Source organism: Cricetulus griseus, chromosome 3, assembly GCF_003668045.3.
Source record: "Cricetulus griseus strain 17A/GY chromosome 3, alternate assembly CriGri-PICRH-1.0, whole genome shotgun sequence".
NCBI lineage: Eukaryota > Metazoa > Chordata > Mammalia > Rodentia > Cricetidae > Cricetulus > Cricetulus griseus.
Genome location: NC_048596.1, coordinates 101,416,981 through 101,438,935, shown reverse-complemented (window position 1 = coordinate 101,438,935; position 21,955 = coordinate 101,416,981). Strand labels below are relative to the sequence as shown.

The 21,955-nt window shown below is 51.0% G+C and overlaps 2 protein-coding genes across 4 annotated transcripts in view; both read right to left on the bottom strand.

The window, feature by feature from the left end:
* The window catches only part of Capn5 (calpain 5), a 55,540-nt gene that overhangs the window by 3,630 nt on the left and 29,955 nt on the right, over positions 1-21,955 (bottom strand). For all 3 annotated transcript variants that reach the window (XM_027407708.1, XM_027407707.2, XM_027407709.1), the window contains exons 4-11: positions 11,243-11,451; positions 8,252-8,444; positions 6,654-6,847; positions 6,156-6,233; positions 4,395-4,590; positions 3,356-3,478; positions 1,166-1,362; positions 366-481 (exon numbers count right to left, since the gene is read on the bottom strand). In XM_027407708.1, the coding sequence (XP_027263509.1) occupies positions 366-481; positions 1,166-1,362; positions 3,356-3,478; positions 4,395-4,590; positions 6,156-6,233; positions 6,654-6,847; positions 8,252-8,444; positions 11,243-11,451 (1,306 nt within the window). The remainder of the gene's footprint in view (positions 1-365; positions 482-1,165; positions 1,363-3,355; positions 3,479-4,394; positions 4,591-6,155; positions 6,234-6,653; positions 6,848-8,251; positions 8,445-11,242; positions 11,452-21,955) is intronic.
* Omp (olfactory marker protein) lies at positions 11,767-21,924 on the bottom strand. Its single transcript, XM_027407710.2, has one exon. It carries the CDS (start codon positions 20,225-20,227, stop codon positions 19,736-19,738), a length of 492 nt encoding a protein of 163 aa, XP_027263511.1. The 5' UTR covers positions 20,228-21,924; the 3' UTR covers positions 11,767-19,735.

The window sequence follows — 21,955 nt, the reverse complement described above, 5'->3', positions numbered from 1 at the left end:
GGACAGGTGTCTGGGAGGGAACGTGCCAACCTGGTCTTAGTCACAAAGGGGGAGACAGGAGCCTGATGCACCTTCCAGACCAGAGTCCTCTACCTTCTAAGGCCAGGCAGAGGAAGGAGTGCTGGCGGCCTCTGGCCTGCAGTCCTTGTACACAGGTTTTACATCTCAACACCTTGGCTAGAGAAAGGCCTTCTCCCCAGAAAGCCTTTTTGAACCCCCAGTGTCTACCTGATGTCCCCACTAGATGGGGTCTCCTAGAAGCTCACATCACCCCCTGGATGGCTGGGCCTGCAGAGTAAGTTCTGTAGGTGCTGGGGTCTGTTTTGAAGGAGACAGATCCTGAGGTAATCTCTGGGTGAGCTCACCTGCTGGGAAGCGCTTGAGGCCAGCAGCCTGCAGGACATGAATCTGGGTCACTTGTTGGGGGTAGCCACACAGGGAGGTCCAACAGGTGTGAGGGGGCTCATCCAGGCGTAGCTCCCTGATACAGGGCAGGATAGGGGGACAGACAGGTGGGGAAAGATGTGAAGTTCAAAGTCAGGAGCAGTATTTACTGTAAACATTCATGCCATCCAAAGCCAAACCTCATGGCAAACCCAACCATCCACCGCCACAGGCTTCCAGTCTCTCTGTTCCAGGGTCTTATCCTCTTGGAGTGACCACAGTGAACTTGGCATTTCCTGCATGCCACATCCTCTGCTGGGAATTATAGATATTATTTCTCATCCTCAAAATGGTTTTAGTAGCCCACTGCCCCCCAAAGTCAGTCTCCATGGGGCAGGTGACAGTGGCGACAAGACCCACCCTAAAATCCAGGTGGGTGGGTGGCTCAGCCCATACTATCACAGACAGCATGGGGTTGGACCCTCTTTTTAGAGTTGGTCCCTATTTTCATCTACAAAATGGAGTGGGGTAGACCTCCTATTCAGGGTGTGGGAAGATAATAAAATAAGTGAAAGCCATTTTATAAACTGAGTCACTGTTCCTAGTCAGGACTGAGAGAAGCTGAGCAGACAAGCAGGGGAGGAGAGAGGCAAGGGACGCCCATCTCTGAGGATATTGGTATCTAAGCACTATGCCTTGAGCAGACACAGACAGGCTAGGGCTGTGGATTCCACTAGGCCCAGCATGGACTATACTGTCACCAGCCCCAGCCCCCACACACCGGCAGTTAGAGGGTACATCTGTGAAGACTCGGAGCAGGAACTCGCCAGTGTGGCCTGGTTCAAAGGTGGTAGGGATGATGACATAGCGGCCCTCAGCCTGCTCTGTCCGCAAGAAAACACTACGAGAGTTGATGTAGATGGAGCTGGCGGCCTTATGCTGCAGGCTATGCATTCGGTACTGGCGGTTCTCTTCCACCTGTGTGGAGATAAGAAGAGATGGGCCATATGTAGCCATTTCCCACTGGCCACCATGAAAGGATCAGTAGGATATATGGATACAGAATGTCCAAACCTAGCAAATCTATAAAGACAAAATCAGGTTAGTGTTTGGCTAGGGCAGAGGAGAAGGGTGTAGGAGCACAGAGTCCTTGCGCTCACAGGTAAGCATTAGGGAAACCAGGAATGTCAAACATGCAGTATTGTCTCTTCAAAGAGAGAAATGTATAGCCTGTCTTCCACTCAGAAAGGCTGGGAGTGGAGGTAGTTAATAGCCTGGTGACCTTTGCACTGTCTATTGACTGAGACCACAACAGGTCCTCCCCACGACCCTTAAGATGTAGCCAATCTATAGAACCTTTCTTTATGGAAGATGTCACATGTAGTCATGTCTTAAGCTTTATTGTGCACCAGGAAACTTTTTTCCAAATTGTGCTGTTCTTAATATGACTGAAATAAACCACCTGGTGTCAAGACTCTTGAAGTTTGAACCAGCACCAGCTACTAAGTTGTGCTGAACTGGAATTCCTTCTTGCTTGACATGGATCAACACTCTGTTGGTCATGGTGTTTGCAGAGACCACCCCCCCAAAGGTCTATTGGATTGGGTGTCCATGATCTACTGGAATGGACCTTCTTTTCACAGTGATGATAATCTAGTGATGCCATTAGGGCATATGCTTTAGACTGCTCAATTTGACTGACTGTGACTTTTACCTCAAGAAAAATTATTTAAAAGTGGGGGTGGTAATCCCAATGACCCTGAACATTCTTTTTAATTTAACTTTATTTTTTGTATGGGGGGCATGCATGCTATAACACACATGAATTGGTCAGAGGGCAACTTTGTGGAGTTCTATTCTTCCACCTTTACATCCAGGGATCAAGCTCATGTCATTAGGCTCCAGCTTCAGGTGCCTTTACCTGATGAACCATCTTGGTGGCCCTTCTCTTATTTTGTTTCGTTACATTTTTGAGACAAAGTCTCTTATAGCCCATGCTTGAACTCTCTTTGTAATTGAGATTGTCCCAGGGCTTCTGATTCTTCTGCCCCAGCCTCCTAAGTGCTGGGATTACAGGCATTTGCCATCATACCCAGCCTGACCCTGGAGTTTTATCACAAAGGCATTGGATGCAGGAGTCCCCGACCCCCACCCCTGCTTAGCCATAGTTCCACTTTCTATGATTTTGGTTACCGACAGTCAACCATGCTCTGAAAATAGCAGAAGGAAAATCCAGAAATAATTTAAGTATTTTCAGTTCCAGATGTGCTGAAATCCTGCACCACTTCGCTGTATTCATTTGTTTGGCCAGTGCTGCTACACTGTGTACTGGACCTGTGCATTAACTGCTGTCTTCCTTATGGCTACGGTATGGTGCTTCCTGCAGTTTGGGACAACCACTGGGAGTCTCAGAACTTATCTTCATAGTTTGGGAGGTCTACTTATCATGATACGCCTTATTCCCAGCCCAAATTCATGAAATGACACCACCATCTGCCAGGACATCCTGAAAAAACACTGTATGCTACAGTCAAATCAGTGCAAGCTATGACATGGCACAAAGTGACACAGAATGTCAATACACTGTGAATAAGCCCACACAGGGGAGTGAACAAATAGTTGCCAAATATTGCCATAACCATTAAGTGCTGGGAACCATGTATCTACATCCATGTGGGTTCTGACATGTATATGGAGACCTGTCATGCTAACTATTTTCCCACACTAAATGTCACATGTGGAGGACAACAAGCCAAGGGAAATGGCCATGGGTGAGTCTACCGTCTCTAGACAAGGTCACCGACTTGGCAGACCAAGAGGTTGCAAAGCTTCCAACACAAGAGGCTACAGGAGATGAGAGGCCCCACCCTGAGGGAGGGGGAGGGAGAAGGGGGCCATCAGGCATACAGGACCTCACAGAGCCAACAGCTAGTATCCCTCACCACAAGTGGCGTTGGCCTACAAGTTTCACCTTATAGATGTCGAAGCCGATAGCCAAGTTCTCGCCTTTGCCTTCTACTCGAGTTGAACGCTTGGGCCGCTGCTGAATGCAGATCAGTATTTCATCTTCTGGCTTCTTGACTTCAAATATGTACTATGGCGTGGCCATAAAAAGAGAGCCATGGTAAGACCGGTCAGCCTCCTGTGCCCCCAAAAACCTGGACTCCAGGGCTAAGCCTCAGCCATGTTGGCAGCATAAGCTTGGGCCACGTCCCCCTCCCCCCCATCAGCTCTGAGTCAGTCCCTTCTCTGGGAGATGAGCCTATTAATGCATACAGTGGCCACCCTGCCTGAAGACTGGGAGAGCTCAATGAGATGGTAAGTGCTCACCTCAGGGCCTGGTACACAGTTGGTGCTCAGTAAGGACACATTGGGTCTAAGGACTAAGCACATGGCCTACGACTGAGGAAGCTGCTGGGGAGAATTCTGGGGGTGGGGAAGGCACAGTCTGGCCACATTTCCTGGGAAGAGTCAAACTGTGCTACTGTGAAAACAAGGGACCTGACCACTACTTTGGCCTCTAACTGTACCTGAGACTCTGGACAAACACTTCTAAGTCCCTGAGAGCCAGTTTTCTCATTGTGACCATGTGCAGTGCATATGCCCTAATCCCTAACCCTGAACCCTAACCCTAACCCTGGGCTGGAGAAATGGCTCAGCAGTTAAGAGCATTGCCTGTTCTTCCAGAGATCCTGAGTTCAATTCCCAGCAATCACATGATGGCTCACAACCACTTGTAATGAGATCTGGTGCCCTCTTCTGGAATGCAGGCATACATGCAGATAGACACTGTATACATAATAAATAAATTAATCTAAAAAAAAAAAAAGACTGGGACATCATGAACCCAGACAGTGTCCACCAGGCCCTCTCACTGCACAGATAGTCATAATGAAGCTCAAAGATAGTCAAGGACATTCCTAAATGATGCAAAGGCCCCTGGCAGGACAGTGGTGAGGTCTCACAGCTGCTACAGGGTGCAGCAGGGTGGGGTCCTTGCAAATGCCCACCTGTGGGTTCTGGAAGAAAGTGTCCTTGTAGTTGACACAACCTCCACTTCGGTCCTGCTTTGGGTTCCCATGTCTCGTCCAGGCACCACGCAGCTGGACCTCCTCCCACGTCTTATGGAAGCTCAGATAGGACGTGTTAATCAGACGGCACTTAATGATGTCGGTAAAGTACCGGCACACGTCCTCGAAGGTCATCCTGAGTGTAGGAAGGCACTGAGCTGGGTGAACCCCATAATACCCTTAACCACAGCTCCACAGAAGCAAGCTGGATACACCGCCACCAAGACCCCAAATCTCTCTTGGGCCTCAATTTCCTCATTTGTCAAATGGGGATGAACCTACTAGCAGCTGCCTGTCTCCCAGGGCTGGCAGGGGATTGAGCAAATGAGATCGTGTAGCACTGTTCCAACACAAAGAGCAGCTGGCATGCTGGCTGTGACAGCTGTCCACAGTGTCAATGACCAGTGTGCCCATTTTGAGATTGTACTGCAAGGTATGGCGTGCACATGGAAGTCAGAGGACAGCCTATGGGACTGGTTCTCTCCTTCCACCATGTGGGTCCCAGGGACTGAAGTGAGGTTCTCAGGACTGACAGAAAGTGCCTTCTCATCAGCCCCACTGTGTGCAGGGCCAGGGGAAGTGCACGGTATGAATATGCATCAGAAGGGCCTTTAAGCAGCCATTTCCATGGAGGAATGATGTTATTGTTTTAACTCAACTGACTCCTAAATCAGATAGTAGTGCAGACTGGAGGGCCTGGCTAGCCTCCCCTACATCCGAAGAAGGGGGCTTCATTAAGATACTAGTATCACTGTCATCTGATCCTGGCTGGCCTGGGATCTGCATGGCATCTACCTCACACCAGGTATCTTGTGCCTTTCTCTCCCATAGGTGGCTGAGTCTCCTATCAAGTGTGCTGTGAAGAACAGCACTGCACTGGGACAGAGTCCAGACAGAAAGGTGGTGGAATGGATTGGGGGGGGGCTTTAAGAAAATGAATGGATTCAAGGGATGCACATAGGGGAATGTGTACAAAGGAAGGGATGCACATAGGAGAATGAACAGGTATGGGACGGAGGGGAGGAGGGGATGGATACAGGGGAATGAGAGGTGTAGGGGGCTGGATATAGGGAATGACTGAATTTATGAATGAACAGGAACAGGATGTATACAGAAGAATGAATGGATGCAGGTGGATGAGTAGGTGCAGGGGGTGCACACAATAGGATGGATGGAGAGACTGGATGTGAGGAATGGGCACAGAGTGATGGATTCAGAGGGTCATGGGTTCAGCAAATGGATGCAGGGAGTTCGAGACAGATACAGGGAAGGACCGACCACAGGTACAGAGGAATGGATGCAAGGGAAAGATGTAGGGAATAGATACAGATGATTGAATTAGGGGAATGGACCTGGGGTGGACACAGGGTGGAAACTGGGAATAGGTTCAGAAGGTTGGATGAAAGAGATGGATGACTGTCTGCTGGCCCTGTGTTCTGCTTGCTGGGACTAGCCTGGGAGTCAGAACAGTCCCAGTGTCCCTCAGGTGTACAGAGAGGACACGGGGCAAAAGGATCCATCATAGCACAACTCATCTTAGAGAGGAGGAAACAGGTCGGAGAGGTAGTGTGATCTTTCCAAGGCTGCATAGCAAACTGTTGATGACTATGGAGCCCTGGCTCCTGGCTCTCTGTCACATGCTCCCTGCTAGGCCCCAGGAAGTTCTGCCTCAGCCCAAATTCAGGATAAGAGGGCACTCACCAAAACTCGCCATCATCTTGCACAGTCACGCCCATCTTCTCCCGCTCACTCTTGCTCACTTTCTTCCACTCCTGTGAGCTGGGATGTGAGTATCATGGAGGAAACAGCATAAGAAGGGCCTGCTAGGACCACCTCCCCAAGAGACAGCTCTGGGCCAAGTAGTGTGGTAGAGAAACTGGGGGGTCATGTCCAACCCAGCTCCAAGAAGCCTCCATTCCCTCCCACTGAAGATTGTATCTGTCTTTGTGCCAGGGTTGGCAAGTCAGGGCGTAAAACTGGGATGAGGGCATCAGCGCCATTCAGAGAGCTAGTGGCCTCCCTCCCCACAGGTCAAGGTCAGTTCACCCTTCTCCAGGCCACTGTCCTTGACGACCCCACCCCCAGACACCACACATACACTGGAAAGTAAGTGTTCTGTCTTTTCCTCAGGCCATCTATCTCCCCCAGACCCTGCAAGACCCAGTCTGTGCCTGGACCCACCCCAACCCAGGGCCTCACGTGTCGCTCCAGGGGCCGTTCCACTCCCGCTCGCCCCAGGGGTTCCGTAGGCGGATCATGTCCAGCTTCTCTGACTTGAAGAAGGCCAGCAAGCCGTGGCCCAGGCGCACCTTGCGCACATCAGTGACAGCATACGCATGGCCCTTCACCAGGCCACATGCCAGACGGGCCTCCATGTCAGCTGCTGTCACAGCCTGCAAGAGAACAAAGGTGCTCAGGCAGGAGGGTCACACTGGAATCCAAACTAAGGCACTGGCGCTAGACCAAGGACCACATCGCCCCCTTCAGGCAGGGATGGTAATTGCAGTCGTACAGAAAGAACTTTGGTCAGAACCCCAGAGGACCAACCACCTGCAGATGCCATCCCAGAGAATTCTGGTGCCAACTTGCCCCAGGGAAGCCAATTGCTTGCTGTGAGAAGGTGGCATTTGCCTTGATTTCTGAGCTTCAGACAGCTCCTGTGTGAGGTAAAAGATTTAGATCTGCCTGGGAGCCTGAACTTGGAATTCCCTGCCTATTGTTCCCCAGGCTGGCAGGCTGTTACCAGGCCCTGGATGGAGGCAACACTGCCGACGCACTAGTAGATTTCACAGGTGGTGTTTCTGAACCCATCGACCTGACCGAAGGGAACTTTGCCAATGATGAAGCCAAGAGGAATCAACTCTTTGAACGGATGCTGAAGGTGCTAGAAAAGCTATTTACAATTTTTCAAGTCTCAATGCAAAGGCCCAAGTGGCCTAGAATTCTCTTTGTAGACCAGGCTGGATTTGAACTTGGGGCAACCCTGCTGTGTATGCCTCGAAAGTCCCAAGTACTGAGATTACAGATGTGTGGCACCATGCCTGGTGGGAATGCTCAGGAATTTTAAGAGCTGTTTGTGAGATCATGGGCAATAGGAAACTGATGGCAGTATTTACTCCACGGAACTCAGTAGATACCGCAAATCAGGGCTCCCCGTTTCTAGAGAGCCAGATGACCAGGCACACAGACAGCTGCTTTTTTTTTTTTTAAGGTTTATTTATTATGTATACAGTGTTCTGTCTGCATGTATGCCTGCAGGCCAGAAGAGGGCACCAGATCTCATAACGGATGGTTGTGAGCCACCATGTGGTTGCTGGGAATTGAACTCAAGACCTCTGGAAGAGCAGTCAGTGATCTTAACCTCTGAGCTATCTCTCCAGCCCCAGGCAGCTGCCTTTCAAACCTTGCCTCCACCTGAACCCACCTATCTCCCAGAAGTGACTGCCCAGAGGGCACTCTTGAAGACCAGCTTCGGGCTACCTGCCCTAGGAACTGATTCCCTGCCCTCTTCCAGCTGCCCCTAAACTTTTGACACCATATGCCTTGACAATGTGCCACAAAGACAAGGATACAAGTGTCCAAAGGAGTCTGAAGGGGGTCTGTATGGTGCTGGGGCATTGCATACTGCAGGGGGTTAAGGCTGGATTTGCATTGCTGCTTGGCACCGAGGACAGGGATCTGTGCTCTCCAGCTACTATGTCCCCCATGGGCCCAAGGGTCAGTGTGATGATCTGGCCCGGGCCAGACTCAGCCCCACTCCCTCCCATCCCAGGCTTGGGTCTGCCCTGCACTCCTACCTTGATGGAGGCACTGATGAGGCCGCCTCTGCTGTGCACCTTCAGCATCCGTTCAAAGAGTTGATTCCTCTTGGCTTCATCATTGGCAAAGTTCCCTTCGGTCAGGTCGATGGGTTCAGAAACACCACCTGTGAAATCTACTAGTGCGTCGGCAGTGTTGCCTCCATCCAGGGCCTGGTAACAGCCTGCCAGCCTGGGGAACAATAGGCAGGGAATTCCAAGTTCAGGCTCCCAGGCAGATCTAAATCTTTTACCTCACACAGGAGCTGTCTGAAGCTCAGAAATCAAGGCAAATGCCACCTTCTCACAGCAAGCCACAGCACAGCCAACAATGGAGCCAATAACTCCAAGGCTCACTCTGTCCAACTGAACACCACCATCAAATTCCCAACTCAAATTCCCAACAATTCTGTGTAAATAATATAATTCCTAATGATACAAATGTACAACTCTAAGGAACTGGTTTTTAAAAACAAATGCTGTATCTATGCTCTAGAACATTCCAGAAAGTATTGGAAAAGAATCTTTGGGGAGGGAAAAATGCTAGTGTTTGTTATGTTTGAAAAAACAGAACAGCTGGATTCTAGTTGTTTTGAGGGGTAAGTAATAACTCCTTAGAATAGCTTCTGCCCTGGAGAGATCAACTGTGTGTGGAATTGGGAGCTCTGTAACAGTTTCCTTGAGGGAACTTTAAAAAGATATTAAAGCATTTGCTATGTGTGGCACAGTGAATGTGAACTTGAGTAGCAGAGAGATACCTAGCAGAGGAACCATGAGTATACACTGAAAACACACAGCAGTGCCACACTATGTAAGGGTGCCTACAAACAAAGACGCATGTTAAAAGAAGCTGGCCTGTAACCTCAGCAATAGGAGTTGGGAGTTCAAGGCCAGCTTTTGCTACACAGGGAGTTTGGGGAAAGCCTTCATGAGAGCCTGTCTCACAACAACAAAAATGATACTGAAAGAACTGTCCTTGATAGAGGAAGGGGGGATAAAAGAGGTAGCTGGAGGCACAGATGCCAACAGTGGTGCTGCCTAAAACCGGAAGGCATGTGACCTTCATGTTTTTCTATACATTTTGGATTTCTATACTTTTGCTCTAAAAGGCACATGCTGGTTTTACAACTTAAAAAGTAAATAAGAACTGGGGAGGTGGTTCAGTGGTTAAAGCAATTGTCTGTAAAGTCTGAGGGCTAGAGTTCAAATCCCCAGAAACCATTTAAATGCAAGTGGATATGGGGTCCCACCTGTGATCCTAGCCTTAGCAGGCAGAGACAGGATCCCGAGAGCAATATGGCTAGCAAGAATAGCCATATCAGTGAGCTCTGGGTTTGAGAGACCCTGCCTTAGTGAGCGAAGTGAAAGAGCAAGCCAGGTATTTCCAACACTGACCTTAGGACTCCACAGGCACATACACATACATACACACATACTCACACATGAGTGTACAAGTATGTGCCTAAGTACAATACACACACAGAGAGAGGGGGGTGGGGGGATAAAAATTAAAAGTAAATAAACAAAAAAGCAAGTATGAAATAGTGCAGCAATATGGAGAGTTCCTTAAAAAGTTACATCTTGAACACGACCCAGAAGTTCCACTGCTAGGAAACACTGGGAAAGGGTAAAATCAGAGACTTAGACACCTGAATACCCATGATGACAGTGGCACTATTCACAGCAGCCGAGAGGTGGACGCTGCCCAACTGTCAATCTGCAAACAAATGCAGTGTGACAGAGAGCGCCAGTGGAATAGTTCTCAGCCTTGACACAGCCAGACCTTGAAAATACCATGCTGAGTAAAAGAAGCCAGACCCAGAGGAACAAATATAGTAGGAGTCCCCATATATGAGGCACCCAGGATAGGTAGATTCATAGGTAAGAAGAGCAGGACTTCAGGCTACGGTAACAGGAAAGGGGAGTTATTGATTAATGGGGAAGAATTTCTGCTGAAGCGGGGCAGGGGGGGTGTGTGTGTGAAAAGATTTTGGATGTAGGCAATGGTGATAGCACTGTGGGCAGTAGTTATTGGACAATGAATTTGTGGCTTAGGGAGAAGAACTGTGTGTGTGTGTGTGTGTGTGTGTGTGTGTGTGTGTGTGTGTATAAACAATAAAACCTTATTTAAAAAAACAAAAACAAAAGCTAAAACTGTAGCTCCGTGGTGGAGCACTTGCCTAGCTCGTATGAAACCTTCTACTGAAGTCCCTCCAATGGCAGTGGAAATACACTGGCCACCAACAGACTGGCTCTCCTTTCTTAGGGTTAAATTCTCAGGTGTTTCTGGATTTGTTTTTCCTTTTCTTCCTCTCTTCCATGCAGGCTCTTGAACTCAAAGTCTCTCTGCCACTTCCCACCCCTTCACAGACATCCTCCAAAGGTCTAGGAAGAGGCTCCTTCCGTACTGGCTGAAACCAGCTGGCAATTCCTGCCCCCAAATGTCCCACTCTTCAGCACAGCTTTGCTGGTGCTCATTCTGGGCCAGGTCCAAGAGGAAGACAGGAATCTGGCCCATGGTCCAACTTCCAGACCAGATCTCAGGTGCCGCATCCCAGGAAGGGTCTCCAGAGGAGTTTGGCAGTGTGCAGTTGAGGGTAAGATCTACTGCCATAAACGTGAGTATCAGCCTTGCCCCAAATGCTGCAGGATACCTGACTGGGCCCCATCTTCTCCCAGTTTTTCCCCTCAAAGTTCAAGTCTCCACTCCACTCATAACAGACCTAGCAGGTAGGCTCAAGGACGTAGGCTCTGAACAAGCTGTGGATACCAGCTCCTCACCTCTCTGTGACAGGAGCCTTTCCTAAGAGCCTACGGCCTGGCAACTTAGTCTGATCATCCCACCTGGTGATCCCACCCAGATAGCTCCACCTGGTCAACCCACCTGCTGATCCCACCCAGACAGCTCCACCTGGTCAACCCACCTGCTGATCCCACCCAGACAGCTCCACCTGGTCAACCCACCTGGCCACCCCGCCTGGCCACACCTACTTGGCATAGGCCTTCTCCACCAGGGCACACCAGAACTCATTTCTGGAGTTGGAGTGGCAGTAAATGAGCTGGTTGTTGACTGTGGGCAGCCGGTCATCGATGACCACATCCACCCACTCCCCGAAGCGCCAGAATTGGAAATGGAAGATGCCAGCATAGGCATCAGGCTTCTCAGGGTTCCATTCCTGCTCCTTCCAGTCTGGAATGACCTAGGTGGGGAAAATGGAGACAAGATGAGGACATCAAGAGGCATCTGGCTCCTGAGGAAAAGGGGGTACATGTCCCCCCAAAAACAGCAGTCCTGGATTCCATCCCATCGCTGCATGGACATTGTAAGACTTGGGAGCACTCTGGTCTTGGGACCTGACATGTCTGTCAGAGCCAGAGACTCAGGCACCTTCTAGCCAGTGTTGTAAGATCCTAAAGGCTTCCCTCCCTACAGCCCTCCTCACATCTGTTCCACCCACCCCTCCCCACAGCCCTCCTCACATCTGCTCCACCCACCCCTCCCCACAGCCCTCCTCACATCTGTTCCACCCATCCCAGCCATCCAGGCCAGTCCCACATGGAAACCAGCGGCCATGCCAGACTCCTCATGGTCTCCCTTTCCACCTAAGCATGTCCTCCCAGCTCCCGCCTTTCTGCCAGCACCACTTTGACCCCCCTCACCATCTTTGGCTCCCAGACACTGAAACAGCATTGACGCTCACAGTCACCCTGGCCCTACTCAGTAGCAAACTGACAAAATGATGTCACTGCCCTAAGATGCCTCTCCACCCAACCTCACTTTATCCACTCATGGTTCCCAGTGCAGCTCCCTGCCCTCATCCTCACATTCCTCCTTCAGTGGCCACTTTGTTGTCCAGGAAGCCCTCCTTAATTCTAGACCAGAGAGGAACCCCCACCCCTCAGCCTCTGGGCCAAGCACATCTCTAAAATCCATACTTTCACTGGGTTAATAGACCAAGTGCCCATGTCGCACTTTATTCAAGGTCTGATACTGTCTGGGAAGGGTCAGCTCCATGGGCAGAGCCCCCCACCTGGCCCGGTGCATGTGTGTTACATATATGATGACTGAACGAATAAACTCACAGACACCCATTTGGGCTTTAATCTAGTATTTATGGAGCATCTTACAAATGCCAAGGCTTGGGCCTGACACAAATAGGTCAAAGTAATTTCCACAGTGGCTCCATAAAGAGATTGCTATTACCCATCTTGGCTTGACAAGTGAAAAAATGATTGCTCAGAGGGGGCAAGTCAGACCCAGAGTCGCAGAGTTTGGAAAATAACAATAAAAGCACATGTTCTTTGGAGGGTTTGAGTTTAGAATTCAAGCCCAGGCCTGTGTGTTTGCCGATGAGTTATTTAGCAGTATGAACCACTGTGTAGGCCCTGGACTGTGCTAAACATCAAGGACCAAGATGACCAGACATAGTGCATTCCCTCAAGAAGCTTTGAGTCTGGTGGGAAAGGAAGTCACAAAAGCACCCATGGTTTGGAGGGGAGGGGGAATAGGGAGTACCCTGGAGCTGCCACAGCTATGGGAAGATGTCCTCGGAGCTGGTGTAAGTGTCTCCCAAGGACACAGGACAAACAGAGGTCATCTGAACAGCAGGAGGCAGACAGGGAAGGGGGATAGATAACTCAGCCCTCTGTGTCAGGGTGACCAGCTCATCCTGCTACGTATGAACAAAGCACAGCTGAGCCCCATCTGGAGCACAGGCAGTACTTTCTGGAAGAAAGTCACTCTGGCTCAGGTAGCAGCGTCTAGGCACACAGGCTGGGTTGGCACACAGCTGCAGCTTAACTGAGAGGCTGTGCTGCTTGGAGCCTCCACCCTCATACTCATTAGGGATGTGTTGTTTACACAACTTACACTATCAATGGGGACACAAGCAAAGGAGAGTAGTCTCTAGTGAGGTGAAGATGCCAACTCTGGGGAGAGGCACTACCATCCCTCCTCTAGAAGGAGCCCTGTGAAGAGTCAGGCATAGGCCAACTGTTTACTGTGGTGTCCCCACATCATAGCTTTGCAGGATGATGCCCTGGGAAGTTGTTGGCAGAGGCTGCTGTAAGCAAGGTTCTAACATAGGTTTAGCAACCTTGGCCCAGGTTTGTAAGCAGGCATCGGCCAGTATCGCCAGCCACTCCTTTTCCTCTCCTTACCTCTACACCCAACTCTGTGACCTTTTGAAATAAAAGCTCCCTAGTTGACCTCTACCCTAACCCCTTGTACTGCCTCCCTAGCTTTCTTTAAAGGCAGAACACTGGTTAAAAAATGGGGCCTAGACGGACGGTGGTGGTACACGCCTTTAATCCCAGCACTCGGGAGGCAGAGGCAGGCGGATCTTTGTGAGTTCCAGGCCAGCCTGGTCTTCAAAGAGAGTTCCAAGACAGTCTCCAAAACCTACAGAGAAACCCTGTCTTGAAAAAAAAGGGGGGGGCTACACAAGGTGGGGTCATCCCACTGCACAGATGGGAAAGCTGAGGTCCAGAGAAACTGTCCAAACATACAGAATCATACCCAATGGCAGAAAGCTACGCCCAAGGCCACTCCCCCGAGACCCTGCCCTGGGTGCTCTGGACTGTGAGGGAAGGGAGGAGGAGGAGCCCTCAAAGGGCATGGGGAGGTATACTGGGACCTGGGAGGATCATTAGTCAAGTGCAGGGCTTGGTCCTGAGCCCAGTGTGGCCCAAGAAGCAGCTAATGAGGCTCCAGGGCCAGAGATCCAGAGTCAGGATCCCTGGAGGCCTCAGGTTCTCCTCCTGCATCAGAGCCATTAGAATTGGCATGGGGTGGGTTCCACAGTAGCTTTTCACCCTCAGTCTCTCTGCTACCTGCTGGGCAATGAGGGTGGGAGGAGACAGTCCAAGCACATCTGTTCATATGACACATCTGGCTGTGTCACAAATCAAGGAGGTCCCCAGCCTCCCTATCTAGGCCAAAAGATTCAGGAAGCTGCTACAAATAGACCCGCCTGCGTGAGCTTTAGGAAGGGAATGGCAATGCACTGAACACAGTGAACATGTTTGAGTTCATGAGGTCACAAACACAGAACAGTCACTACCAGAGACAGGTAGCGATGGGAAATGTAAAGACGAAGAATGAAACACTACCCTGCCTTTCTTTGCATAGCCAACCAGAGGGCAACCAAAAAATGGAGGAGGGTCTCTGTCTGGAAACAAATCCCAGGTAGGAAGTGTGGCAGAAAGGACTTCAAAGCCATTGATGGATTAATGGATGTGGGTATGCAACCCTAGCACTGGGTTGTGGGGCAGAGGTGGGGGGGTTTGAGACAGGAAGACTGAATTCTAGGCCTGCCTGGGCTAGACCCTGTTTCAAAGAACTCATAAGGGCTAGGAATGAAGCCCACTGGTGGAGCGCTTGCCTAACATGCAGGATGGGCAACATGGGTTGGATCCCCAGCACCAAATAATCCTGATGTGGCATCTCATGCCTGCCATCCCTGGACTTAGGAGGTGGAGGAAAGAAGACCAGAAATTCCCACATGGCCTCATACCGTGTTCTAGGCTGGCCTCATATATGAGACCCTGTCTGAAAAACATTATCCAATGGTCACTTCATATCACATAGTGGGGGGCAAGAGGACAAGATATGACTTCTGCATTAATCTTATCAAGCCTCTGGGACAAATCCTGGGTTACAGCAGAGCCAGAGAACATGTCAAATGTCCTATGAGGACACAGTCAACAAAATCCACCCAGTGAGAAATCCACACAACGAATGACCCAGTTTCATCCATAAATACATTGCAGGGGAAATGAAAAGAAGGGAGGGAAATTGGGCCATGGCTCTGAAGGACTTCTGTTGGGATCCCATTTAAGCAAACTGCCAAACCTGTGTATCTTCGAAACCAGTACCCTGACTGTATTTAATGATTCAAGGTAGGCACCCCTAATCTGAGAGCCTAAACTCCCAAATCTGAATGTTTTGAGCATGATGTTCAGAAGATCTGAGAGTCTGGAGCTGTGGGTTTGGGGTTTCAGATTAGGAATACACAACAAGAAAAGTATATCTAAATAACAAAACCCCTGAAATCTGGAATTGGGGTTCCAAACATTTCTGACTGTCTTTAAAACATTATGGTTGAATATTAGTATCATAGCAAATATATTTACTATACATATTTAAAAGTTAATGTGTATGGGTATGTTGCTTGTATGAATGCCTGTGTACCTCTTGTATGCCTGGTGACTGCAGAAGCCACGAGGTACAGACAGTTGTGAGCCACCATGTGGGTGCTGGGAATTGAACTCAGGTCCTCTGGAAAAGCAACTAGCACTCTTAACTGCTGAACCACCCCTCCAGCCCTATAACTCCGAATCTTTTAAATGATTCCTTCTCCTTTAGGACTATACCCATCAACATCTGTGGATGAGCTGATGTGGGGAGGTGTGAGGAGTACAGAGGCAGTAAGACAGAGTGGCTGCTCTGAAGGGACACTCTGCAGTCCCCATCTGTCACCGGGACACCACAGCATGAGCTGGCAGTGGGAACCTGCTCATCTTCTCACTCCATGCCCCAACATTTCCTCCTTGTAGGCCCCACAGAAATCTACTATGATTGCACAACACCTCAAGATGCCTCGTGGCATGTCCTGTGTGCCTGGCTCTACATGTACTCTCCCTTCCTTTATCCCTGAGAGGCTAACCCTTGGCAGCTGGGCAGCCCCTCCTGGCTCCCCAGCACTAATCTCTTTCACCCACTTGGAGGGATCCTTAATGGGGCTACAGCCAAATGTGGTTCCTGCTCAGATTCCTAGCACCCAGTACAGGGCCTGGCCCAGCACTGAAGCTGGAAAATGTGAATGCTGATCGGATTGAGGACCTTGTGTGTGTGTGGGGTGGGGGTGGGGGGAGATTAGGGGGGTCCCACAGCGCCCTCTGGTATTGAGTTCCTTGGGTACTTCTCAGACTAAAGAGCCTGGCTGGAATCCCCGGTGGGCAGCACCTGTCTATGCTGGTCTTTGGGGGTCAAGAGCCCAGGAGAGGTGACATTGCCTAGGACCTGTGTGTAGTGTGAGCAAGTGTGAAAGTGAGTGTGAAGAAATGGGGACAGGCTGGAGCTTTTCGGATCTCCGCCTTAGATGCCAGGGCTAACTTAGGGCACTTCTGAGCAACCCTGATGAAATGGCAGGGTGGGGGTTACAAGGGGGATTCTGTGTCTCTCCACTGGCAGCCCCCCCACACTCTGAGATTCCTCAAGTCTCAGCTTCTGATTTCACAGGCCCCAGATTCCCCAGGAAGTCATGTAGCATCCCTGTGTCCCCAGGACAGTGAGTCCAGAGCAACACTGCTCGGGCCACAGTGACTCCTATTCTGGTCCTCCACTGTCTAGGCACAGTGTGATGGTTAGAGGTCCCTTCAGCTGGGACATCTGATCCTGATTATAATGAGGGAATACTCATCCCATTACCACCCTCTGGGGCCACAGAGCCTGGCTTGGCACCTGCCTGTCCCTCCACACACCTATTGCTATCAGCATTGGCCTGCTGTGCAGTCGCAGGCACCACCCTTTGCCTCTCTGAACCTTAAATCTTGTGCAGTGTATAGACCTTCCAACCCTTCTCCCAGGATGATTTATACATCTGTAGGAGGTCACTGACAAACAAGTGACTTCCCGAGTGTTGGCTCCATTGACATTCTGTTTGACTTTCCTAGGAAGGGAGGCACCACTAACTAACAGGTAGAAAACAGCCTGGGGCCACACAACACAGCTGGTCAGTGGCTGGTGGAAAAGGGCCCCAGAGCTACAGACACTGGCTCTCTGCCAGGTAGAGGCTCCAGAACAGCAGGACTCCTCGCTCCATGATTCCTAGTGGTTTCCATGGCAAACGGGGCGTATCTGCCACATGTGTACACTGTGGGGATAGGGCCAGACCACTGCAATTCACAGGGGCTGGAAGCTGAATTCCTCTCCTGGACTTTGCCCCTCTCAGAGGCAAGCTTCAAGGCTGGCAGAATAAAATGGAAGAAGGCAGTTTGGGGAGGAGCATGTGGGAACACAGGCTCCTGAGCCAGGGGAAGCAGCATAGGGAAATGTCTCTGAATGCTACAAGGTGACAGAGGCTGAGGGGAGAACCTCAGGGGAGTGCTTTGAAGCTAGGGACATTTGTAAGCCAACCCATGGAGGGTGACATCTTTCTCTGTAGGAAGTCATCCTGATACGCTTGAGTCCCCAGAAGAGGTGGGAGAATATACTTCCCAAGCCCATCACAGGAAGTCACAATTGTGGGATCACAAGTCCAGGGGACTCAGAGCCTGATTGCCAGTCTACCCCTCCATGCCTCAGGATGGAGGCCTCCTTCACCTGGCCTCAGTTGTCCCTATCCAAAAATGGGTGAATATGGGAGATGATGAGGGCTGAGCCGTCCCTCCAGCTACCCCAAGTGTCAGGGCCAGAGGAGACAGTTTCGAAGAGATGAAACAAAACCAGGGACTGACTTGGAAGGTCAAGCCCAGGAGAGGGTGACGGGCTCCTAGAGGACACAGCCAAGCAGTGACCAAGACCAGGCTAAACTGTCGTGAGCCTTACCCACTCCACTCCCAAGGTTCCTGCCCCAAGCATGGCCTAAGCTTGCTCTTTCATACCCCAGAGGCTGGGCTGGTCCCTGCAGGACAGCCAGGAGACCTAAGACAGGTGAAACCCAGTCCTGATACGGGGACCTCACCTCACCTCACCGAAGGCTGACAGGGTGGAGCTCCTCAGAACTGCAAGGGCCCACAGGGAAGGCTTCTGAATGAGCTTACAGCAAGAGATAAAGACTACGGCACACAGGCACACTACAGAGGTGAGGGCATGCAGTCTTTATTGGGGACATTGACAGGCACGGAGGAGGCACTCAGGTTCCCACAGTGCAAATGGGGTGAGACAGAATTGGGGAGCAGGCAGTGTTAACCAAAGGGGTCTCAAGAGCTGTAGGGAGAGGCCAGAAAGGGAGACAGAAAGGTAGGGCCCCTGTCTGGGTATGGCTCCCTAGAGTCAGCAGCATCTAGAAGCACTAGCCAGTGCTTCTGCAAGCACATGACAGCACAGCTACCAGAGCCAGTGCCACAGCCCACCTCCTGCCTCCAGAACCCTGACACTGAGCTGGGACTTGCCCTCCTGACAGCCAACCCACTGAGACAGCTCCTACCTTCAGCTCTTGATGCTGGAGGCAGCCTTGAAACAGAGTAGGTGACACTGCTGAGGTGCCCCTGGCTGACGCTAGGTGGCGACGGGTGAGACTTCTTCTCAAAGGGAAGCTCTCAGCATGTGCAGGGTGAAGGAAAATGAGGCTTAGGGCAGGGCTGAATCTGCTGATAACTGTGCCACAGTTTCCCTGTCAATTTGGTGAGTGGGTTGTCCTGATAGCCTCCAAAGCCAGTGTTAGGCATCACATCTGGACACCCCCAACCCACTTTAGACATCAGACATCTTAACTGCCCCCCAAGCCTTACCCATGTGCTACCACTCCAGTAGAACAACCAGTAAATGCCCAGAGAGGTGACAGGACACAACACCCGTGTTCCTGACCAGTGAGCTGCAGAGACCAGGCGTCCTAACGGGGACATCCATATTTCTGGCTTGGAGCCCTGGATTCCTCTAACTCAGTTCTCTGCTTCACCATTTGAGCCTCAGTCTCCCAGTTCAAGAAGTCATGCACCAAGGAAGGTTCAGACAGGGTTACCTCCACCAAGCCAAGGAACCTGTGTTTAGCAGTCAACAACTAAACTATAGTTAGCCTTATTCCTGCCAAGTATCATCCCTCGGACATGCATCCATAGAAATACAGCATGCTATCTCTCAATATGTATGTTTTATGTGCGGGTAGCTACAGCTGTGCCAGCTTCTACATGTTCTTTCCCTTCTCCACAGAAACCTGGGCCAGACCTGCAAAGCCAGCCACCCTCTGCCAGACAGACCAAGCCCTGCCCAGTGTCTTGAAGGCCCTAAGGTCACAGCAGGCTGATGCCGACACTGGGTGAAGCATCTTCCCTCTGCCAGGGTGCCACTGGGCGTTCACCTCCTGACTCCAGCTTTGGCCAGCAGGCAAATGCCTTTTTGCCAGGTTCCCCTGAAGGCAGTTCCTGTCATGTCTCAGTCTCCCATCCATGAAGGAAATCAGTTGCTGCTTGTTTGGATCTCTTGGTTAGTCTCTTGGTCTCTCAATCACTTTCTCTCCACCACAATGAAGCAGAGATGGCAGATGCCCAAGATGTCCATCCATCTGCCCACACGGACCCAAAAGGCCTCTATTGTCTATAGTAGCGGTGTCCAGCTTCTAGACTATGGAGCCATGGGACATCCCTGTGAGCCGCAGCACTGGCACCAGGGAAACAGGGAGGGGGGCAGGTAGGACTCAGGGGGCCTCTGGCCAAGTCAAGCACAGAAGGAGCAGCTATCAGAATGTCCCCAAAATACACACAAAGAAGGAGGTTCAGGCAAAGGAGAGTTGTGGGCCAGAGGCAGAGCAACCGGGGCTGTCATCAGAGCTGGTTAAACACCACGGAGGCCTTGAGGTTGGCAGGTTCCACGCCCTCGCCAAAGGTGATAAGGAAATACATGACCTTTCGGATTTTGGCCAGGTCAGACAGGCGCTCCCCAAATTCCAGGGCATCGGCCTCATTCCAATCCATGGCATCGGAGTCTTCTTTACGCCAGAAGATGGCGGCAGGGTCCAGCAGCTGGCGTGTCATGAGGTTGGTGAGGTCAGGCGTCCAGTTCTGCGAGGTGCCCGTGATGGTGACCTTGCCAGGCTTGTCCAGAACCACATCCCAGCGATCGAACTGCAGTTTCTGTTGCTGGATGAAGTCTAGACGGTAGACAGACTCAGCCGGCCGGAGCAGCTTCTCGCCATCCTGCCTCTTCTCTCCACGCTGCTTCAGGCTCTCTACTCGGAGGCGCATCTGCTTGGTCAGGTCCTGGTCTAGAACCAGCGGCATGTCCAGCTGCTGCTTCTGTGGCCCGTCCTCTGCCATGGCCCAAGTGCTACACCTGCTGCCACTGCCACCACTCCCACCAACAACAAGGAACCAAGTGGGCTGGAGCCTCGGATGCTAAGAGAAGAGGCCTCCTGAAAGCCCGCCTCCCTTTCAAGCCACTGGTCCTTTCTGGCCCCACCCAGATCTCAGGACAGGGGACACATGGGTGTGTGTCCAACTGCCTCCTTTCTCTTCCTTGCAGAAGTAGTAATGCCGTGCTGTAGGCAGGCTGGAGGGTGACAGGTTCCTTAGGGACCAGAGCACTGATGCCAACTGCTGTGGCAACCACCTTGACTACAGTAGTAGTGGCAAGCTGGAGGCTTGCTTGTTTGTGAGGACTGGAGAACTCCACCGTGCAGTTTGGAGAGAGGTGGGGGACAGACACATGGAGGTAACTGAAGACCATCCTGAAGAGGGCAGCACCACAAGGCATTCGTCACTAGTAGTCTGTAGTCAGCCAATCCAACTTGAGGCCATTGTTGCTGCCTCCTCCTCCCTTCAATTCTTTCAGAGCCACCTGCCAAGTCCTGTCAATTCTGCTTTCCAAATGCCCTGGGCATCTCCCTCTCCTTTAACATCACAGGACCCAGCCCAGCTGCCACCTTCCATTTGAACCTGGAGCTCTCAAATCCCAAATCACCTGCCAGGCAGATGGATGGCTCTGCTCCTGGAAGCTGTGGTTTGATCAGTCTTACTGTACACTGTATACCACATAGCCACAGACCTGGTTCTCACTCCCATCAAAATCCCACCAGCCATTCCGCCTGCCCTGATTCCCCCACCCCCAGGAGACCTGAGGCCAGGGAAGAATCAGGAGACCCACATACTGGAGTGTCAGTGGGAGGCTGAACCCAGCCAGTGTATGTGGACAGATGGCAGAACTGCCTAGTTGTGAGGTGCATCTAGGCAGTGGAGACACAGAGATGCGGCTGTCACGGGATGTCACACACAGGAAAGAGGCATAGGGCAAGGTGCAGTAACCAAAACAATCGGAAGGGTTTAGGGGACAGAAGTACATTGCATTGCTTGATAGAGGTGAAGTGAACAGTGGGATCTTGGAGCACCACGATGGGCCGCTGCTTGTTCTGGTGTTTTGTTTTTTTTGGGGACAATGCCTCACTGTGTAGCCATCCAGGCTGGCCTCAAAATTCCAGCAATCCTCCTGCTTGAGCCTCCCAAGTGCTGGGATTACAGGTGTAAGCCATCACAGCAGGCTATTTTCATATGGGGTTGTTTGTTTTTACAGTACTGGGAACTGAACCCAAGGCCTCTGTTACTGAACTACATCCCCTAGATCCGTTCTTTTTACAGATCCCAGAAGGAAGCCTAGACTGGTTTCAATCTCACAATTCTCCTGCCTTAGCCTTGCCATTGGGGATTTTAGGACGAAGGAGGAGGAGTTGAGTGGCATCCATGACAGATCCTGGATTCAGTTCCCAGTGCTGAGAAAAACAAATCGACCTCAAGCCCTGAAGTGAGTTCTTGGGGCCACGAGCAGCAATTCCAGCCAACAGCATGGTAAGAGATGAATCAAGTTGTCTGTTCACTCACTGGTCTTCAGGACAACGTGGCTGAGAGCTTTTAGTGAAGGGTTTCTACTTTCTCTCTGAAGAGGAACGCCTTCTGTGCTTCCAGCACGACATTCTGATCTCAAATTCTTTCATTGAGTGTGTGTGTGTGTGTGTGTGTGTGTGTGTGTGTGTGTGTGTGTGTGTGTGTGTGAAA